Here is a 17,874-nt window from a genome sequence, read left to right as displayed (position 1 = left end):
TTCAGGTTTCAGAGAGTTGCAAAGCATATCTTTATATATATGTAATAAAAAATAAAATTACATTTGTTTGTGTAGGAACCAGTGGAGAATTCAAGGTTAGTCAACCAGAGCGTTAACACGATTTACCGAAAATGTCCTCTAGAGGTACTAGAAGCTCGCGATCGACGGTTTGGCGATCACTAGTATAGAGGGTGGACAATTTATCTTGAAACGCCCTTGTAAACTAATAAATAAATGTTGCGGAAATATTTGTACTCTGTAAGTATGGAGAGGGAGGGGATCGTTTGACATACTATGCAATACTACTAGATTAAAAGTGTTGCAAACCAGAGTTGTATTTCTTCAAATGGCACTACATGAAATTATTACGTTTCAGATCTTAATGTTAAAGGAAAACTTACATTTATTGTTCAGCAGAGTTGGCAAAAACCATGGTTTTTATTGAAGAAACCAAAAAACCGGTTTTTTTTTTGGGTTTAAACTCGTTTTTTTTTTGTTTTTGTTTAAACCAGGTTTTTTGTTGGTTTAAATAATTTGCTCTATGTATTTATATCACATATCGATAGAAATAAGTTTGTTTCGTCTTGGTGTTATTATGCAACAACCGGGTTATGCTGGAAGAGGCCACATACGCTTAAAGCGGAATTCAAACAGCTTCTCGGCTTACATCCGAGAGAAACTGTCCTCCATTTGAACTCGAAACCGGGACTAATTGTCCACAAATGCGATACGTCTGCCAACTCACTCACGAAGGACTACTGATAAAAATACGTTGTACTCATCTTTACATACTTGTTAATATAATTGTCAAGAGTCATTTGAGAAGGACAAAAAGATAAAACAGCTGCACAAGTAAAACCATTATACTGAATTATATATGGACAATTTTAAAATACTGCAGGGTACAGAACTAATTTAGTCCAAGTAAATTCACTACGACTTTTATTAGTCCAAGTTAAAGGAATACGACGACTTAATTTGCATATCACTAAGAAAAGTGAATAAAGATACGAATTATTTTAGTCCACTTTGGCTCTGACCCATTTATACATAAATAGATACCAAAGATACTTCTGATTTCAATAAATGTTTCTCGTGGGGTTTGTATGACCCCCCCAAAGTACTGCATTTCGATGTTTTTTAATCAATAGTAAACATTATTAAAACGAAACAATATTTAGAATTTTTCTTCGATTGCAACTGCATAACAATAATAACAGATCACAAAAGAAACATTCATAAACTTATATATATATATATATATATATATATATATATATATATATATATATAAAATAACGAAAGTTGCTTTTGTAGTATAATCTCTTTGAGTAATGAATGGGGAATGTAGATCTGAATATAATACGAATAACATACGGGAGTGAAACGTGATAACCCACAAATGTGTGTTCATCAAGATTTTACGAACACTTACACTTTTACTAACATTTTTCGTTTTTTGGTTTAAACCATTTTTTTTTAAACAGCTGGTTTAAACCACCTTGGTTTAAACCAGCCAACCCTGTTGTCCAGTGTTACAAACTAAGCCACTATAGTATCATAAATACCTAAACTTTGGAAACTTCTAAAGAAGTATAACGCAAGTAAGGTGGGCGGGGCAAATGGACATTCAGAGTATCGTGATGTCAAATACTAGGATCATGGTATGACGTATTTCGAATAAATAGGAAAAAGTTACAAGAAATTTAAAGTCATTAATTTTTCAGAATCTTTTATTAAATTTTTATTCTATATATTTTTCGTTGTTTAAATGCTATGGTTATGTAACATCCAGTGACGTAGATGGTTTGCAATAGGCGTAACGATCATAATGTAGTTCGGTGATATGAAAAATATGGGTAACATTCCCAACATGGCATAAAATTATGTAATTATGGGAAGTTGTAAATGCAATTACCAGAAAGTATTGCTACGGTAATTTAGAAGGAAAGGTGAAGAAAAGCAACAATAATTTTAACGTCTTCACAAACATTTCCTTTTAAGAAATATAATAATCTACTCATGTTTTTCATTTCTCCAAAACGGTTTGAGATATCAAATGGCAGTAAAACGCCATTTTGATCTTCACATCTATTGAAAACCATCTACGAAGAATGCTCACAGCTTTAGTTTAGATTTTCAAATTACTTAAGCTAGGAAATACGAGACTTAAATGGATGGAGAAACACACATATAGACAATATACGTAGTAGAGAGTACCAGAAGCCATGAATAAATGAGTTACAATAGTTTAGTGGCAGAACACGCACCTGTGGCGCGAAGAGTATCTACTCCTCGATCCGAGATTATGTGAATTTGTACTAGACAATGTCATGACCGCTGGTTTTCTCGATATTGTGCCATTTCCTTCCATATTCTAAGTAACTGTTTATTAGGACTACGCAACTCGTGAACAAAAGTGAATTTTTGAATTATTATTTTTACAGTAGATAGATAATTTACTATATTGGACGAGTCCGTTAAGGGGTGAATTCGTTATCTTCATTGTTAACTGTGACTTTAACGTATTGTGTTGTTCAAAATCCAACACACATCCTGGCTTCTATGCAGCCCGTACAACAAAGCATTGCTAGTTGCCTACGATAAAATGTAGCGTTTCGTACTGTAAAAGTTCATTATCCTTTAGTTTCGTATTATCTTTGCTGTCTTTACCAGGATTTATTTAATAATCACTCACTTGATTTAATTATCCGCCTCTTTTTAGCCTAAAAGGCATAACCATGGGACGTTAAATTAAAAATTGCATTCCATTTTTACCTTCAATTTAGTATTGAATTTTCAGGTTCAGTTCTTGGGATAGTACGTACTCGGATTCCATGTCAAGGTATAGGTCTACATTTGATGAAGATTTAAAATAAGTATTAAAGGATGTTATACCCCAAATAATAATAACTGTTTTCTAGGGGAACTTGAGGAGGTTAGTGCATTTTGTATATGTCGTGGTACAAGGCCGGAGTCAATTTTTCATTTTTAGGTACTGATTTGACAAGATATTGTCATATAGTTATTTAAAAAACCATGTTACAAACTAGTATCATTTTCTATTGTTTGAAACCGTGGGTTATCGGAAGTAATTCAATCAAGGTTAATAGATATAATTGAAATATTTGTTCGTATAATTAAGTCAATAAGCAGACTGTATTCGAAACTATATTAATTTGTCTCGTATAAGGAATTGAGTATGGAATTGTTCTCGTAACTTAGGTAATTTCACTTTCTTCCAGAAGTGTCGAAGGCCGTTGTTGTCGAGTTGTAATCATTGTAGCCTGTACGTTCCCGTTAGCTCCCCGACATAGGTTTTTAAAGCATTCCGTTATATTTGATGATGGTCAAGAAACCATATGTGAGTTTATAGGTATTTTTTTTTTTTCTTGGTAAAACGTGTGAAAGAAATCTATAATTCTTTGACCACGAATCCGTGTTCACCAATGGAAATTCGTTTGAAGGTAGAAATGCAGTTTCTTACTAGTCTTCCCAGCTCATGTAAGAACAACATTGAATCCGTGAGCTAAGGGGCGCCGAATATAATACCCTGCCGGAAACACGTTCTTCGAAGGGGCGGAACGTAGCTATGCGCTTGCGCGAGGATGAGACGCGATGACACCGCCATGTTTATGGTAACATACTGCAGGAACGGGAGGTTGTTTTGGAATTGTGTAGAGAATGTGTCCGTGAATTTTTACTATTCGTGACAGAATGATGGGGTTTTTCTATGTATGTGTTGATCGAGAGTTCATTACGCAATTGTTCAGCTGAGCAAGAAAAGTGCCGTGAGGAGGCAGACCTCTAAATATAAATGAATCTGTACTGAACGAAAAAACACTGCCAAAATGGTGAGCCTCCTCACGGCTGATTTTCATGCCTTTTCCACAGGACTGCCAGGCTATGGAGCCAGGGAAAACTTTACGTAAGTAACGTTCTTCGAAGCCAACACTAGATTTACAAATGTATGTTGCAATGTTGATTCTTCGTAATATTTATAACTGTCCTAATCCGTATTAAGTGGAAATTACATATGTAAGGTAGTATTATTTTGTGCCTATATAGCCTATTTGATTTTAAATGTCAGTCGTTTGTCCTTGAAATGACACAATGTGTCTGAAATGTTGAGTGACGTTACACTGTCAAGTATGTAGCTAAAATGTTCAAAAATGTAATACATTAGTTTTATCAAGTGAAAATAGTTTAAATATGTAAGTGTGGTGTACATGTATTTGGCCATCAGTATTACTCCGAATAGAAGTATATTCGTGCATGTTGGTCGTAAATGTCGTTTTGAATATTACAATAATAACACGAAAACGTCTACAATCTGACACAGTAAGCTGACATGGCGAAGACTTAGCAGAGTTTTCATTTATTTACGTGGTTATGCTTGCTATGTTCTGAAGCTATAACACATTAACAATGTTCTCTTTCCACATGACGTTGCAATCGTTAACAACATTTATCGTATTGCCTGCACGTTGTAACTTCCTTCCCGTGCAAATTATTCTATATTATATATTATAAAGATGAAAAGTGACCTATTGTAGTGATGCTCAGCGGTTGCCAACTAATTGCTGCTTGTGAAAACATTGGCTTGATGACAATTACATAAACCACTTTTCACGAGAGGGATTAGCACGGAGACTCAATGGCAGAGCGCACGCCTTAGGGCGAACGGTCCGAGTTCGTTTCCAGCCATATGTGTGGGACAATAGCCTGTCCATATCTTTTTTAAGGGGGAGGGGTTATTCTCCCCTCACAATGTATTATTATCTTTCTTTCATATGAAATGAGAATGTGTATTACGAGTGAGAGCACTATGTGAATCATGATGATGCTAAACTTTTTGACTGTAATTTTCCATCACATTTATGCAATGGATCTAAGGGTAAGTGTATTAGCCCATGCAAAATATTGTTCATTAGCTACTGCAGAACTGACTTTCGGTATTTGAATTATAAAGAAGTAAAAATTGCAAAATTTTATTAGTCCATGACATTTTTCTCTTGAAAAAATTAAGTTTGGGAACTCGTGTGTTACACTTTGTAATTTCAATAGAAGACTTTTATTAAAATGTTTCTCAGCTGCGAAATTTAATGCAGTTACTTCAGATTATTCCTGAGTCACAGTTCATTTTAGCAGTAGTGTTCATTTAAGATAGCTAATTTTAAACAAATTTCCGATGAAGCCCTTTGTGTGTCGTGGCTGGACAGCTTTAGCAGGTGTTAGGATAATAGCTTTTTTTTTTTTTCATATTTGAAAATCAGAAAAACTAGAATATCATATACCAATGAAGCTTTTGACGTAACCTGCTGAGAAATGTTTAATCTATAGCACTTTGTAATTTTCATATTTACCGTGTAACAGATCCAGAAATTTCATTAATTTCCGAAATATTGGAATAAATACATATGCAGTCACCTTGTGTTTAATTTCGAGAGATGTAAATGGGCTGTGTTGAAAATTGCCTTGTCAGTGAAACAAGTGCTTTGTTAAAACCAAAATTCTTCCAACATTTTACAATTCAGTACGCAGAATTGCGTATTTCGTTTTTTTTTTTTTTTTTTTTTTTTTTTTTTTTAAGAAAACTTTTTAAGTTCAAAGTGAATCATATTTGAGAAATAAATGTTTTAGCAAATAATGCCGTCCTTGTGCATTTTAGTAATAAAGCTAGTGCTTCTTAAACCTTATAATGTATGAATTGGTTACAAAGTGCCCTCATTCCAAAATTTATGTTCGCCTGTTATCTAATCTAAATTTTTACATCACTTTTGATTTTTAAGAAATTGTTTCAAACAACTTGAATTTCAATTTCAGAGGGGTCGAGAGGCATTCGTATTCAGCTAGTAGAGATGGAGTAAGTTTTATCAGAAACTCCCTATATTAAAGTTAAAATTATTGCTTGCACAGAACATTTTAAGGGCTTTCTCCCTCTTGAGAATGAAAAAAAATAAAATAAAAAAAAATATTAGCATATGTGGTGTGCCTCAACTCGTCGATACAGTTGTCATCGTTAATCATGGATGACGTACAGTGTGTTCCATTAAGTGCAGTGTTTTTATCCAGGCATCTTAGGAGGGGAAAATTCCCTCCCCCAAAGTTGTAAATTCCCCTCAAAATTTTAAATATATATACTAAGGTGGTCCTTATTTATATGGTGAAAAATAAATTTAGAAATTTCCTTAGACGAGCCCCCTAAAATGGTTCCATATGGGACTAAATTAAGCCAGGAGAAAAATTAGATCCATTAAAAAATTTTAAATAGTGCTTCAAGCGACCTAAAGTTTTGAATTTGATTACAATAAATAGTATATGGGGAAAATCTGGAAGAAACCTTTGTAATTTAGAAACGGTTTAAGGAAATGGGAAAATATCTTGGATAATGGAACTAGAAAAAGAGACCAATCTAATTTTGTATAGCATTATTATGGCAGCCATCTTGAAGTACGCCATCTTGAATTCAGGTAAAAATTTTCACATAGAAAGATGGTCATGTGAAAATTGCCTTCTGCTCCTCATTTTTCGTAAGAACGTTGTTGTAATCCTCTATTAGTTTCACTCCTCCTCCTGCTGCTTCGTTTGCTACGTGAATGAATTTAACTATTGTCTTTCCTTGAAGATAGTCATTATTATTTGACCATGAAATCGGATCAAACTCAAGAAACCCTTTGGTTATTTTAAATCTCTCGAGGAAAATGTTTGCGTTTGTTGTAACAAAACCACTGATTTCTCTTTTCACAAGAATTTTTATCGTATCTCCTCTTGCGTCAAGCTTCACGGTATCGTATCACCTTTGCTTTTTCACGTTTTCCTCTTACAGTTTTAATTTCGCCAAGTACAAGAGATGTCGAGAAAATTTAGAAAGAGCCACTTCAGATAGTAATTCAGCATTTATTTGTCTACTACTGTACAAACCTTTCAAAAATTGCAGGTCTTATAATGGTGAATGGGATGCTCGATCGCATTTAAACCAAGCTCACACATATAGTGGTATCAGAAAAATGTATACTCTTCGAATATCCGTTTCTACTTGCTTCATTAAACGAAATTGTTGGCGAAAGTGAAATGTTTTTAACAGTAGATTGCCTTTCCCATCTACCTTGCATGGTGAATTGCTCCAGGCAAACGAAAGAAAATGTCTCGAGGAGGTATGCCACCCAAGAATATGATGACCAGTCCTAAAAATTCCCTGTAATCCCTGCAGTGTCCTGCTTCTACAAGTTTGATAGCAAAATTTAACACTTCATTTCTTACATCGGAAATTACTTCATTTCTTACGTCCGGTCCAGCTGCAAACCAAACACAACACTTACCAAATACACATTTTAAAACCAGTTCATAACTCTGGTGTCTATAAGGAAAGTATAGCAGATTTTTTTGGAGCTTCTGCTCTAGCAGAATGCAAGCACCGTTGATATGACCCATATTGCAGCGAGTAGTGTCACAACAAACTGCCTGCATGAACTTTAAGCAATGTGTTCTTCTCTTGATGATGACAAAATGGGAACACCAATTAGCCTCTCCTGACCATTCTGTAATAATTATTGATAACCTGTCGATAGTCTCTCTGCCAGTCAAATTCGGTATAGTTTTCCATCCCAATGCACAACTAACGCATTTGATGCACTCTGAAATTGTTTTTTGTGGTCCTGTGCAACTTCGCTACGGATTTTCTCTCGGCATTAGTGAATCGAAGACCTATTTATTACTAGTTTCTATACACCATGGCCTAATGCCTCTGTGGTCACTGTCAGATCTATTAGTGACCTAGTATCGATCGAGAGCAGCAACCAGTCTTGGAGTAATAAAATTAGTTTTTCTTCTTTTACATCTCTAAAGAGGGTCCGGGCACACACGCATCCATTTTTACATTTTCTCTTAACATTCTCAGCTGGGTTTTCTTCCTCTTCATTGCTTAAACTGCTTACCTCCATGTATTTTGGTGTATAAAGTTCAAACAAATCATTTTATTTTCAGAAGTGCATTTTCTTTTGCGTTCCTATTTCTTTTGAAGCCGTGCATATCACTTTTTTTTTTCCCGCGCCAAACTCATGTCTACCAAGTATGTTACCAGGTTGTTCCTTCTGTCTTTCAAAAGAAACTCTATCTTTCTTGATTTCAATAATACCTAGAGCATTAGCGTGTGCTATATCAAATAAATCAGGCAAGATATTTGGGAAGGCTACTTCTTTTTACCTTTGCACTTCAATCAAAGTTCCATTGTTCTGTAATGCTCACCATTTCTCATACAATACAATCAGCTTGTCAACACTGCATTGAGTATCCTTTACCGGGATTCTTGCCTTTTGCCAAAATATGTTTCTTTAACAGCTAATCGTGCACTTTCTCCTCACTGTCAGATTTACTGTTCTCAAGATGTGGAAAAAGGCACTCAACATTTGCTTGTTTGATGGTAATTTACTTCCCAGAATCTAGTCATTGACACTACCAATTAAATAAATTCCTTTTCGACACATGGTTGCATCCGCAGCTTGCATTTTTCCATAAAAACTCGCTAGAAAATTGAAATATTCAACTGTTAACCCTGACATTTAACTAAAATAACCTTTAAAAAAAGCGTTTCATTTCCATCCGAGGATGGGTGGGCCGTAGAAGGCAATACCTTCTCTGTGGCCAGAGTTTAACCCTTTCCTATGTAGTTTACAAATACTCAAATAGATATAAAATATTTTGGTGAGCTTCATTAAAAATCGAATGTCAGACAGCAAAAATACTGCAAGCAAACAAAACTTTTTGCCTACAAAATTATAATTAAAATATTTTCTATATTTTGGCATTTACACTTTAAATAACTAAAAAAAGGAACTTGCAAAGTACAGTATAAACACAGTATTTGCTACTGCCATATATTGACCAAGTAAGAAATCAAATTAACTAGAAGTAATTACATTGTACTGAATATGACAGAAATAAATATGCTAGTCCAATAATTAAATACATCAATACAATTATCATCGTTACGGTGTTTACTATGGACTATTAATGGGACTATGATTGAGTAATACTGCCAGAAGCACAAATCTGGCACTATTTGAAAGATACTTTTAGTCCTGTAAGAATTATCGTCTGTAGGAAGGAGAAATCATTTCACAGATAATAATTCTTAAACGACTAAAACTATCTTTAAAATAATGACAGATTTGTGCTTCTGGTGAAACGCTATCTCATCGATATGTCATGTGACCTCTTCTTATTTAAAAATTTTGACCTGAATCCAAGATGGCGGACTTCAAGATGGCTGCCATGCCAATACTATGCAAAATTAGGTGTGTCTCTTCTTCTAGTCCCATTATTTAGAGTATCTTCACATTCACTTAGGGCGTTTCTAAATTACAAGAGTTTATTCCAGATTTGTCCCATATATTATGTATTGTAATCGGATTCAAAACTTCAGGTCGTTTGAAACACCATTTAATATTATTCAATCGAGCTCATTTTTCCCGTAGCTTAATTTAGTCCCATGTTAGGGGGGCTCGCCCAAAGAAATCCGGAAATTAAAATTTAAGGACCACCCTAATATATATAATATTTTATATCTGGTTTCAAATTAAGCATGCCGTTTGTTTTTCCAGTTTTTGCTAGTTTTCAGTCGATGTCCTTTTTCATATTCCGCAAAAAGTCTCATTTATTTTTTCATGGTACCATTTTTATATTTTCCACTTCCTTTGTCATTTCGAGAAAACGCTTGCTAAAATTATCTGCAAAATTTGCTTTTATCTGAAAGGCTGAGCATAAGTAATATGTATCAGCACGAAGCACCGACAGAAAAAAAAAATCAGTCTGTTGATCGGGTTTTAATGTGGTGTATTTGTGCTTTTTGAGGTGTAATGCTTGGAGTGTTATATTTCTTTATAATAGAGTAATTTGAAGTATCCGAAAGTTAATCGACTAGAACGTTGATGAAAATATGTCGTGTTTAAATAGGAAAAAAACTCACATATGGCTTTTGCCACCAGACAATAGTAATGCTCTGTATAAAGAGAGACCACTTTGAAAAGGTTCTCGTGGTACTTTCATAACGAGTTTTCACAAACTGGAATAAAAGTACAGATAAAAACAATAATAATAATAATAATAATAATAATAATAATAATAATAATAATAATAATAATAAACTTTTAAAACATGGACAAGGCGAATCTCATAGAAAAGCTTTTAGTAGTGATTGCGAGGCAAAAAGGATGATAGAACAATATACTTTTGTATATTCGATGTTACACAATCTGAAAAACAAAGGAGGAAATTTTCCGTAGCAACCTGTCGTTTGAAGGGTATTATGAGTGAGTGATCGACTTATTTGGAAGCATTTCATAAGCATCACAAGAGAATGATGGAAGAAAGTATGCGCATTTCTGAAGACAGATTTTGAAGACTATCTGTAAAATATGTTAATTTATTAAAAATGTATATTTAAATATTTAGTTCATGAAAAGGTAAGAACCTTCTAGATTAGTCTTAATATTTTAATAATTGAATAAATATGAATCTTTATGTGATCAAAATATGATTAGCAATAATTCTTGTATATGAAGAACTTTATATTTCAGTAGTTGAAAATTAATGTGTAGCAGTGAAGAATAAATATATAGTTCTCTGAAAGCATGTAGACGGTTTCTTTGCACACAGTATATAAAGGTATGGGTTGCATAAAGTACATGGTTACTTTCCACTTTAGAACTTCAGATTACTCCCCAAAACCGAGGGGACTGGATAAAACCCTGATTCAGTGGTGCAATAGTCGTGGGTGCGATGATATGTTGGATGCATACACTTCTGCTTCATTGTTTAACATCTGTATTGAAAAGGTAGCTCAACTTGGTTGGTATAACAATTTGGGGATATTGAATTGCTGTTGGAACTTTCACATTCACTTCCTTACATTTGTGGTGTAGTTTTACCTAGTTTCGTATAATATGGAGAGAGACGAAAAAGAAAAAAACGGAAAATCGTAATAATAAGACAATGTTAACATCAATTTTCAAGTACATTTATTCAGTCGAAACTGTCGTGCTACTTCCGTTGTACACATTGTTTTGGTAAGTAGATACAATGTTACAGAAGCAAACAGGAGGTGACTGCATAAGAGAAGAAAAAGCATAAAATAAAAAGCTATATGCTTAACCAGCTGATCATTTGTTATACAGTATCGCAAAACTCATTCAACATGATTTTTTAAAAGTTAATTTTCAATTATTATAATGATGTTCCATCAACTATTTTTTTCTTTTAATATTCTCTGAGCCTTTTTATTCGACACCACAGATTTTTATTTTATTTTTAAATGACATTGTACAGTATGTCCGCCATGTTGAATTCTATATGACGCAAATATTCAGTGTCACTTGAGATTATGAAGAATCTATCGACACTTCATTCATTACATTCCATCAAACGTTTAGGATGTTGTTAAAATTAAAAGATTACACACATACGTACATAATGTGAAAATCATAATCCTCAGTTAGCTTAACTTTATAGATAGATAGATATAAAAAATATAGGATGTTTCAAAACAACACCGACAACGTTTGGGAGGTGATTCCTGATACTAAGATACGACAAAAAGTGTAGACCAACCCGGATGCACAAATGCTTCCTTTCGGAGTTATAGGCTGTCGAAAACATGAAAAAAATAAACTTCTAAGGTCCACAACTCCAAAACTATGGGACCTACCGTAGTTGAGTCAAGACTTCACTTAGGAACTAGTATATGCCCTATCCAAATATCCATGTTCCAGAATCCTACGATACTCCTTTAACAATTTTTATAGAGGTAAGTTGGTGAGTACTACAAATTAAATCCCAGTAAGGAAACTCCCTTCATAAAAATTGTTGCTTGAGTACCTTACGATTCTGAAACATGGTAGGGCACGTATTAATTCCTAAGCGAAGTCTTGACCCAACTACGATAGGTCCCATAATTTTGGAGCTATGACCTTTAAAGTTAATTTTTTCATGTTTTCGGCAGCCTATAACTCCGAAAGGAAGCAGTTGTGCACCCAGGTGGGTCTATACCTTTTTGTCTTACCTTGGTGCCAGGAATCACCTCAGAGAAGAGGGAAAGAATGTCAGAGTTGTTACCAGATATTTGCTTTCGCTGTTCCCATTTAAACACACATAATGCCAATGAAATAGAGAGAAAAAAAAAAAAAACATTGTTGCCAACCAAGCAATATTATTGTTGAGTTTAATGTAAGTAAAAAAAGCCATACCTGCATAATATTAAAACAATTGAATGAAATTTATTTATATAATACTTGACTAAGTATTTAAACTGAAGGACCTAGGAAATAAACCACTAAATTTTGGCCTATTCTACAGAACATGTTTAAAAAAAGAAAGTGATAGAAGATTAACATATTTGCTCAATTATGTTTGTTGTTGATGTAACATATGTTTTGACTTCTAAGAATTTTCTCTCATCTTGTGGACAGGTGTTGCATTTTATACAGATAAAAGTTAGATTTTGTTGAATACATACATATACCACATATATCAATTCATTGCGTTATTACCGCTTACATCGTCAAGAGTACGAACATTGAGTTTGGTTCAACTGAATAAACCAACATGAAATTGCATACTTAAAGACCACCGTTCGTTTTGGAAAGGTACAAAATTGTTTTTTTATTGTCCTTTCTTAGAAACTATAAAATTCACATAATGAGCAATTTTCAGATTCATATTGGGACAGGATATCGAAGTTTTCACTGCGCTTTTCTCACCATCTTTTGTTCCGGTAAGTATTATTTCTCGAAGTAACCCTTATGGTTGGCACACAGGCATCAGAAAGTGCGTATATATCTCCAGTAACACAATTACAGTCGTAAATGACTATCTAGGTGTTTTTTTTTTCCTTCTAGAATACGTTTATTTTGTAATTGATTTAGTGGAACTCGACATTGTCAAATAAAAATTTAAATGTAATTTTCCGTAGCCATATAGCAAAACACAGTGTATTGTGTGTTAACACGTGTTCCAAATTTCCCCAGACGTTGTTCTGTGATGCAATAACTAAATCAGGTGATTTCAATGAGAAATTCGCATTTGGTTTTTGTTAATGCGTTTTGCCAAGTTCTCTTGGCGAGGTGGGAAACAACCATTGGACTTTCCTTTAAATATCTTTTTTTGAATGTATTACATATTTTACTGACGAGGAGTTCGATCTCAAAGTTAATGTTCATAATAAGTGTGAAATTCTTCATATAAAATATTTCTGTAATTAATAGATCCTTATAAGTCAAGCGCCGTCCCACGATTATGCACTAAGAACGATGATTAGATGGATGCTAATTGTGAAATGACGAATGGTTGGAGGAAATGGAAGAACCCTGAGAATACCCAAGCATGTGGTGTTTGTCCACTACAAGATATTTTTGTATGTTACAGAAATTGTAGTGTTGGATAGGTAAGCTTTTGTTCAGAGCTCGATTCTCGGTTGGAGGAGGTAGTTAAGAGACTTTTTTTTTGATATACAAGGGAGTGAATTGCGGCCATAACACAAACAGTTAAGAAAGTTTTCTGAAGTAAAAATGAAAATAAAGTTTTGAGATAGAAGTATTTGGAAATCCTTTCTCAATTGTGTTGTGTGTACGGAACAGACGCCATCAGAAGTGCATGCCTCCCACCATACATGCATGTTCTCTTGTCAATAACTTCTTAATGAATATACAAAAAATGTGAACTGTATTCATTAATTACAGTAACATCTCTTTTCAGCATCGGAGCTGTTTCAAGTGGGTTGCGACCCATTTTTCGGGCTTTTATCTGAAAGTTAGTGTTCCCGTCGGGAATCTACCTGGGACCACGCACATAAGTTAATTAGCCAGGATGGGGCACTGTATTCAAATTGATAAAAGAGCTCCATACTTTGATATTGATATTGGGTGCTCCATATTTTTATTCGTACACATCAGTATGATTTGCCATGTTTCAGAGCGTAGATTTTCTTATATACTGAGATTATATGGAATACATGCTTCCTGAAGTACTCACATATTTGTATTCTTTAATGCAGAATAAAACTTTCTCATACGAATAACCGATAATATTTAACGAGAATTGAGGCCTAATACATGTTTTATATGGAGATCTTCACACGCTTAGTTTTAATATCAGTTTACATTTCAAATTTGTAAACAAAGTAACTTTTTTTAGCTTGAAAAATTCCCTTTTTGTATTAACTGGCAGGCTTAATATTGGACTAGGGAAGAGGCTGATGGAGGATTGGACTGTGTGGTTCAGAGACTTGGACATTACGAAAGTAAGAGAAAAATATTTAGGGAACTTCGGAATGTGGTGTTAGGGGACAGTAACAAACAAAGATGTTTTAAAATGGGTAGGAGAGAAGAGGACCCTTTAAGCCAGCATCGTTCATAGGAAGACCAGTTTTATTGGACATATCTTGCGAAGAAGTTGTCTTCTTATCGCCATAGAAGGAAAGATGGAAGGAAAAACAACCGTTCAATGATTTGAAAAAAATAGAAGAAAATATTGGGAGTTAAGAGAAAGCGGAAGATCGAAAACGTGGAAGAAATATTTCCAGATCCAAACCTAAGAAAGAAGAAAAAGAAAGAAACCCATTGATCCCAGGACTGCCAACAGGCAGAATACCTTAATAATAATAATATAATATAATATAAAGAGTAACCCAAACAATTGGTTCCCTAAATTGGTGTGTGTAGAGTGCACTCCCACATTACCTATTGAAATGTTATTTTTGAGGCCGACGCAGAATTATTTCCTCCATTAATCTTGATTTAACATTTTGTTTTCTTGAAACCAGAGGCCTGAAAAATATCTTCGATAGGTAAAGTATGTAAGAGTGAACTCTACACACTATCGTCAATTTAGTAGAGCCAATTGTTTTGATTACCTTTTAAATAGAAGAGTTAATTTTCAGGCTAAAAATACGTTATGTAGTATACAAATTTGAAATGTCTACTGATACTAAAATAACAAGCATGTGAAGATCTTTGTATAAAACATGTATTAAGCCTCCTTAATTCTCGTTAAAGGTTACTCATGTATGTTACCGTAATATTAGAGGAAAGTTTATTCTTCGTTAAGGAAGACAAAGTTTTCGTGCCAAAGATAGTGAGTAGATCACTTTGTTTTTAAGATTACTCGTGAATTCGTGTTTCATATAAAATCAGATTGTGCAATTCTTGCTTCTTTTCTTGATTTCAAAATAATAAAGTGAAAAAGTGTTGGTAACAGTTACCCATCATTAGGATCACTAGACCTCCCTTCCTTCCCAATTTTGTGCAATATAAATCACATGGACGAAGTGATGTTACCATTTTCTTAAGTTTTGAAATGTCCTGAGACAATAGGAACAGCAATCGAGTAGTTCTATTCGACGCTTTCCAAATTATCGAGTGTCAACCACAAGTGTAAACAATTGAAGTTCAGTAAATGAACGTTAAACGGCAGTAGATGGTAACACTTAATCCCTTTTCTGTGTATATTATTAAGAGAGCAAGAATTAGTCAAATGCAAGAAAAGGGCGTTAAAGCTTTGTTCAAAGACAAATTGAATCAAGAATCAGATGATTACAGTTCGCATTTTATTAATAGTTTGATTCGTTCATTATTGAGAGTTTAATTATTGGAAGCACTGTGCTGTGATGCAAAATAATTGGCTTTTAACAGTGAAACAAATGACAACTGTTATTCTCTGATTATTTAAGTTGTACAGTTTGTCTTGGGACAAGGTTTCCATATCTCTCGCAACTCTTACTTAGTTATTGTGAATAGATTGCAAATGTAGATAAAAGTCCATCTTCCTGGAAGTAGTGCAGCTTCATACTCATCAGAAAACTAGAAGTTTGTAAGATTTCATTAAACATTCCGTGTTGAACCCATTTATTGCATGCGTCGACAGCATTTTTACTTGAAAAGAGTTTCTAAGATATAGTAAAAGGGAGAATAGTACAGCTACTATTACAAATAAACTTTCCACATTGTTGGTTGTATATTTCATCGATATATTGTAATTCTTTTGATTCTTAGTGTATACTTTTCCATAAGTAGAACCTTTGCTTTGTATATATTTAAACATAAACTATTTGCTAAGCAAAACAATATATTTACATTTAAACACTACATACGTGTTACAGTTTCGCCAACTAACATTTTAGCTTCATCAGACACTATCAAAATAATAAAGTGAGATAGTTGGCGAAATTGTAACACGTATATAGTTTTTAATGTGAATATACTGTTTTGCTCAGCAAATTGTTTGTGTTTAGTGTGCAAGTTATATTTTACTAAATAATAATTTTGATTCAGTTACAAGCCATCAATATGCGTGGCAGAAACTCGATTCAACTGTAAACCATCAATATATATTGTAAAAACTAGAATAATATTAAGTCGTGTATTTAAGAAATGTGAAACGCTTCTTTCCGTATATATATATTTTTTCACTATTAGTATTGTAACGCTATCACTAAAAACAGTACCAAGGATTGTTTACTATATCACTACGATTGTCTTATCTTGAGAGGAATGGTCAAAGTAGGTTGGTTTGATAAGACAAATCAATAAATTTTAGGAGAATAGTTTGCACTTTTTATCTCATACGTAAGAGCATGGTAAACATTAATATATATATAACGCGGAAGTATTTGTCTTTCTTTTTACAACCAGCCATGGTAGAGTGTAAATAGATTGACAGTTTCTGGGAGGTATTTGGGACGATAAAACAATCAGATACAACAAATCTTAAAAGGTCTGTTACCTATTGGATTTCACTTGCCAGATTTTCATGAGCATTTCATGCTGCCAAGTAGTATTTGAAATATATTATTTGAACTTCGCAATTTTAAAGTATGCTGAAATTGCAGAATTATGTCGAGAGAAATGGAACATTTTATATCTTTGAAAATGATTAAGTTGAAAATAAAAGTTTCAGTATTATGAAGTCATTTGTAACCCTAGGATACAAAACTAATTATATTCTCGAGAATATAGCAGAAAATAATGAATGTAGGAAACATCCTTCACACCACAATCTAGCAGTTCAATGATGTAAATAACAGTCGTAATACATAGGACATTCGAGATATCTAAGAAAGTTCTCGATTATGTCTAGTGCAACCAACGGTTAAAGGAGTAAATAATTCGTACACAAAGTAACCAGGATTTTGCATGTTATTCACAAATTCTAAAGATTTCAGGTAAATATTACATACCAAACTTAAGGACGAAAATGATTAGGGTCTGACAATGTGCTTAACACAGTTCTACAAAAGATGATACACAATCCAAAACTTCTGTGACAATGACCAATAAAATTAATATTTTACTGTAACCTTTCCCAGTTATTCCGTGGAGGCTAAAGAAGAAGGGAGCTGTTAGTATTTGTGATGTAAAAGATAGTATGAAGATTGTAGAAAAGGACAGTATAATTCCAGGAAAGTCTATAGCTGGAAGAGTCAACGTCAACAGTCAGCAACTCAACTTGCTGTGTATTTGTCGACTATATTACTGAATTTATAAACATGCAAATTACATCGTTTGTTTTCTAGTTATCCACGGTAAATTTGCCTCCGGCTCCGCTGCCACAATATACTATTGTGATTTTAAGTCCTACTTCAGTGAAAGATAAATTGTTACATTTAGTTCTTTCTTTGATCCAGTGTTTCACATATATTTCTAAGAGACTTCGGAGGCTGCTTGAATTAAGATTAACAAACTCCAGTGTAGAAAATCGAAACCTGACAATGAATCACTAGTCCAACATATCGCATTCGTTTACTATAGTCTTATGTAGTATGCAACGATTTTGTTAACTAGTTTTTAGTAGCTTTATAAAATGCTTGAAAACAAGACAGCAAGC

The 17,874-nt window shown here is 33.7% G+C and overlaps 1 protein-coding gene across 2 annotated transcripts in view; it reads left to right on the top strand.

Annotated features, from left to right (window-relative positions):
* The window catches only part of jing (AE binding protein 2 jing), a 179,137-nt gene that overhangs the window by 53,680 nt on the left and 107,583 nt on the right, over positions 1–17,874 (top strand). The window contains exon 1 of one of the 2 annotated variants that reach the window (XM_081751686.1): positions 3,619–3,928. The exons of the other annotated variant lie outside the window; for it this stretch is intronic. Coding sequence (XP_081607812.1) covers positions 3,852–3,928 — 77 coding nt within the window. The 5' untranslated portion in view covers positions 3,619–3,851. Of the gene's footprint in view, positions 1–3,618; positions 3,929–17,874 lie in introns of those variants that run through there. 2 annotated transcript variants of the gene reach the window in all.

The sequence above is a fragment of the Thermobia domestica genome, chromosome 3 (assembly GCF_964235325.1).
Source record: "Thermobia domestica chromosome 3, izTheDome1.hap1.1, whole genome shotgun sequence".
In the NCBI taxonomy this organism is placed as follows: domain Eukaryota; kingdom Metazoa; phylum Arthropoda; class Insecta; order Zygentoma; family Lepismatidae; genus Thermobia; species Thermobia domestica.
Note: the sequence above shows the minus strand (reverse complement) of the source record. Positions and strands in the feature narration are given on the sequence as shown.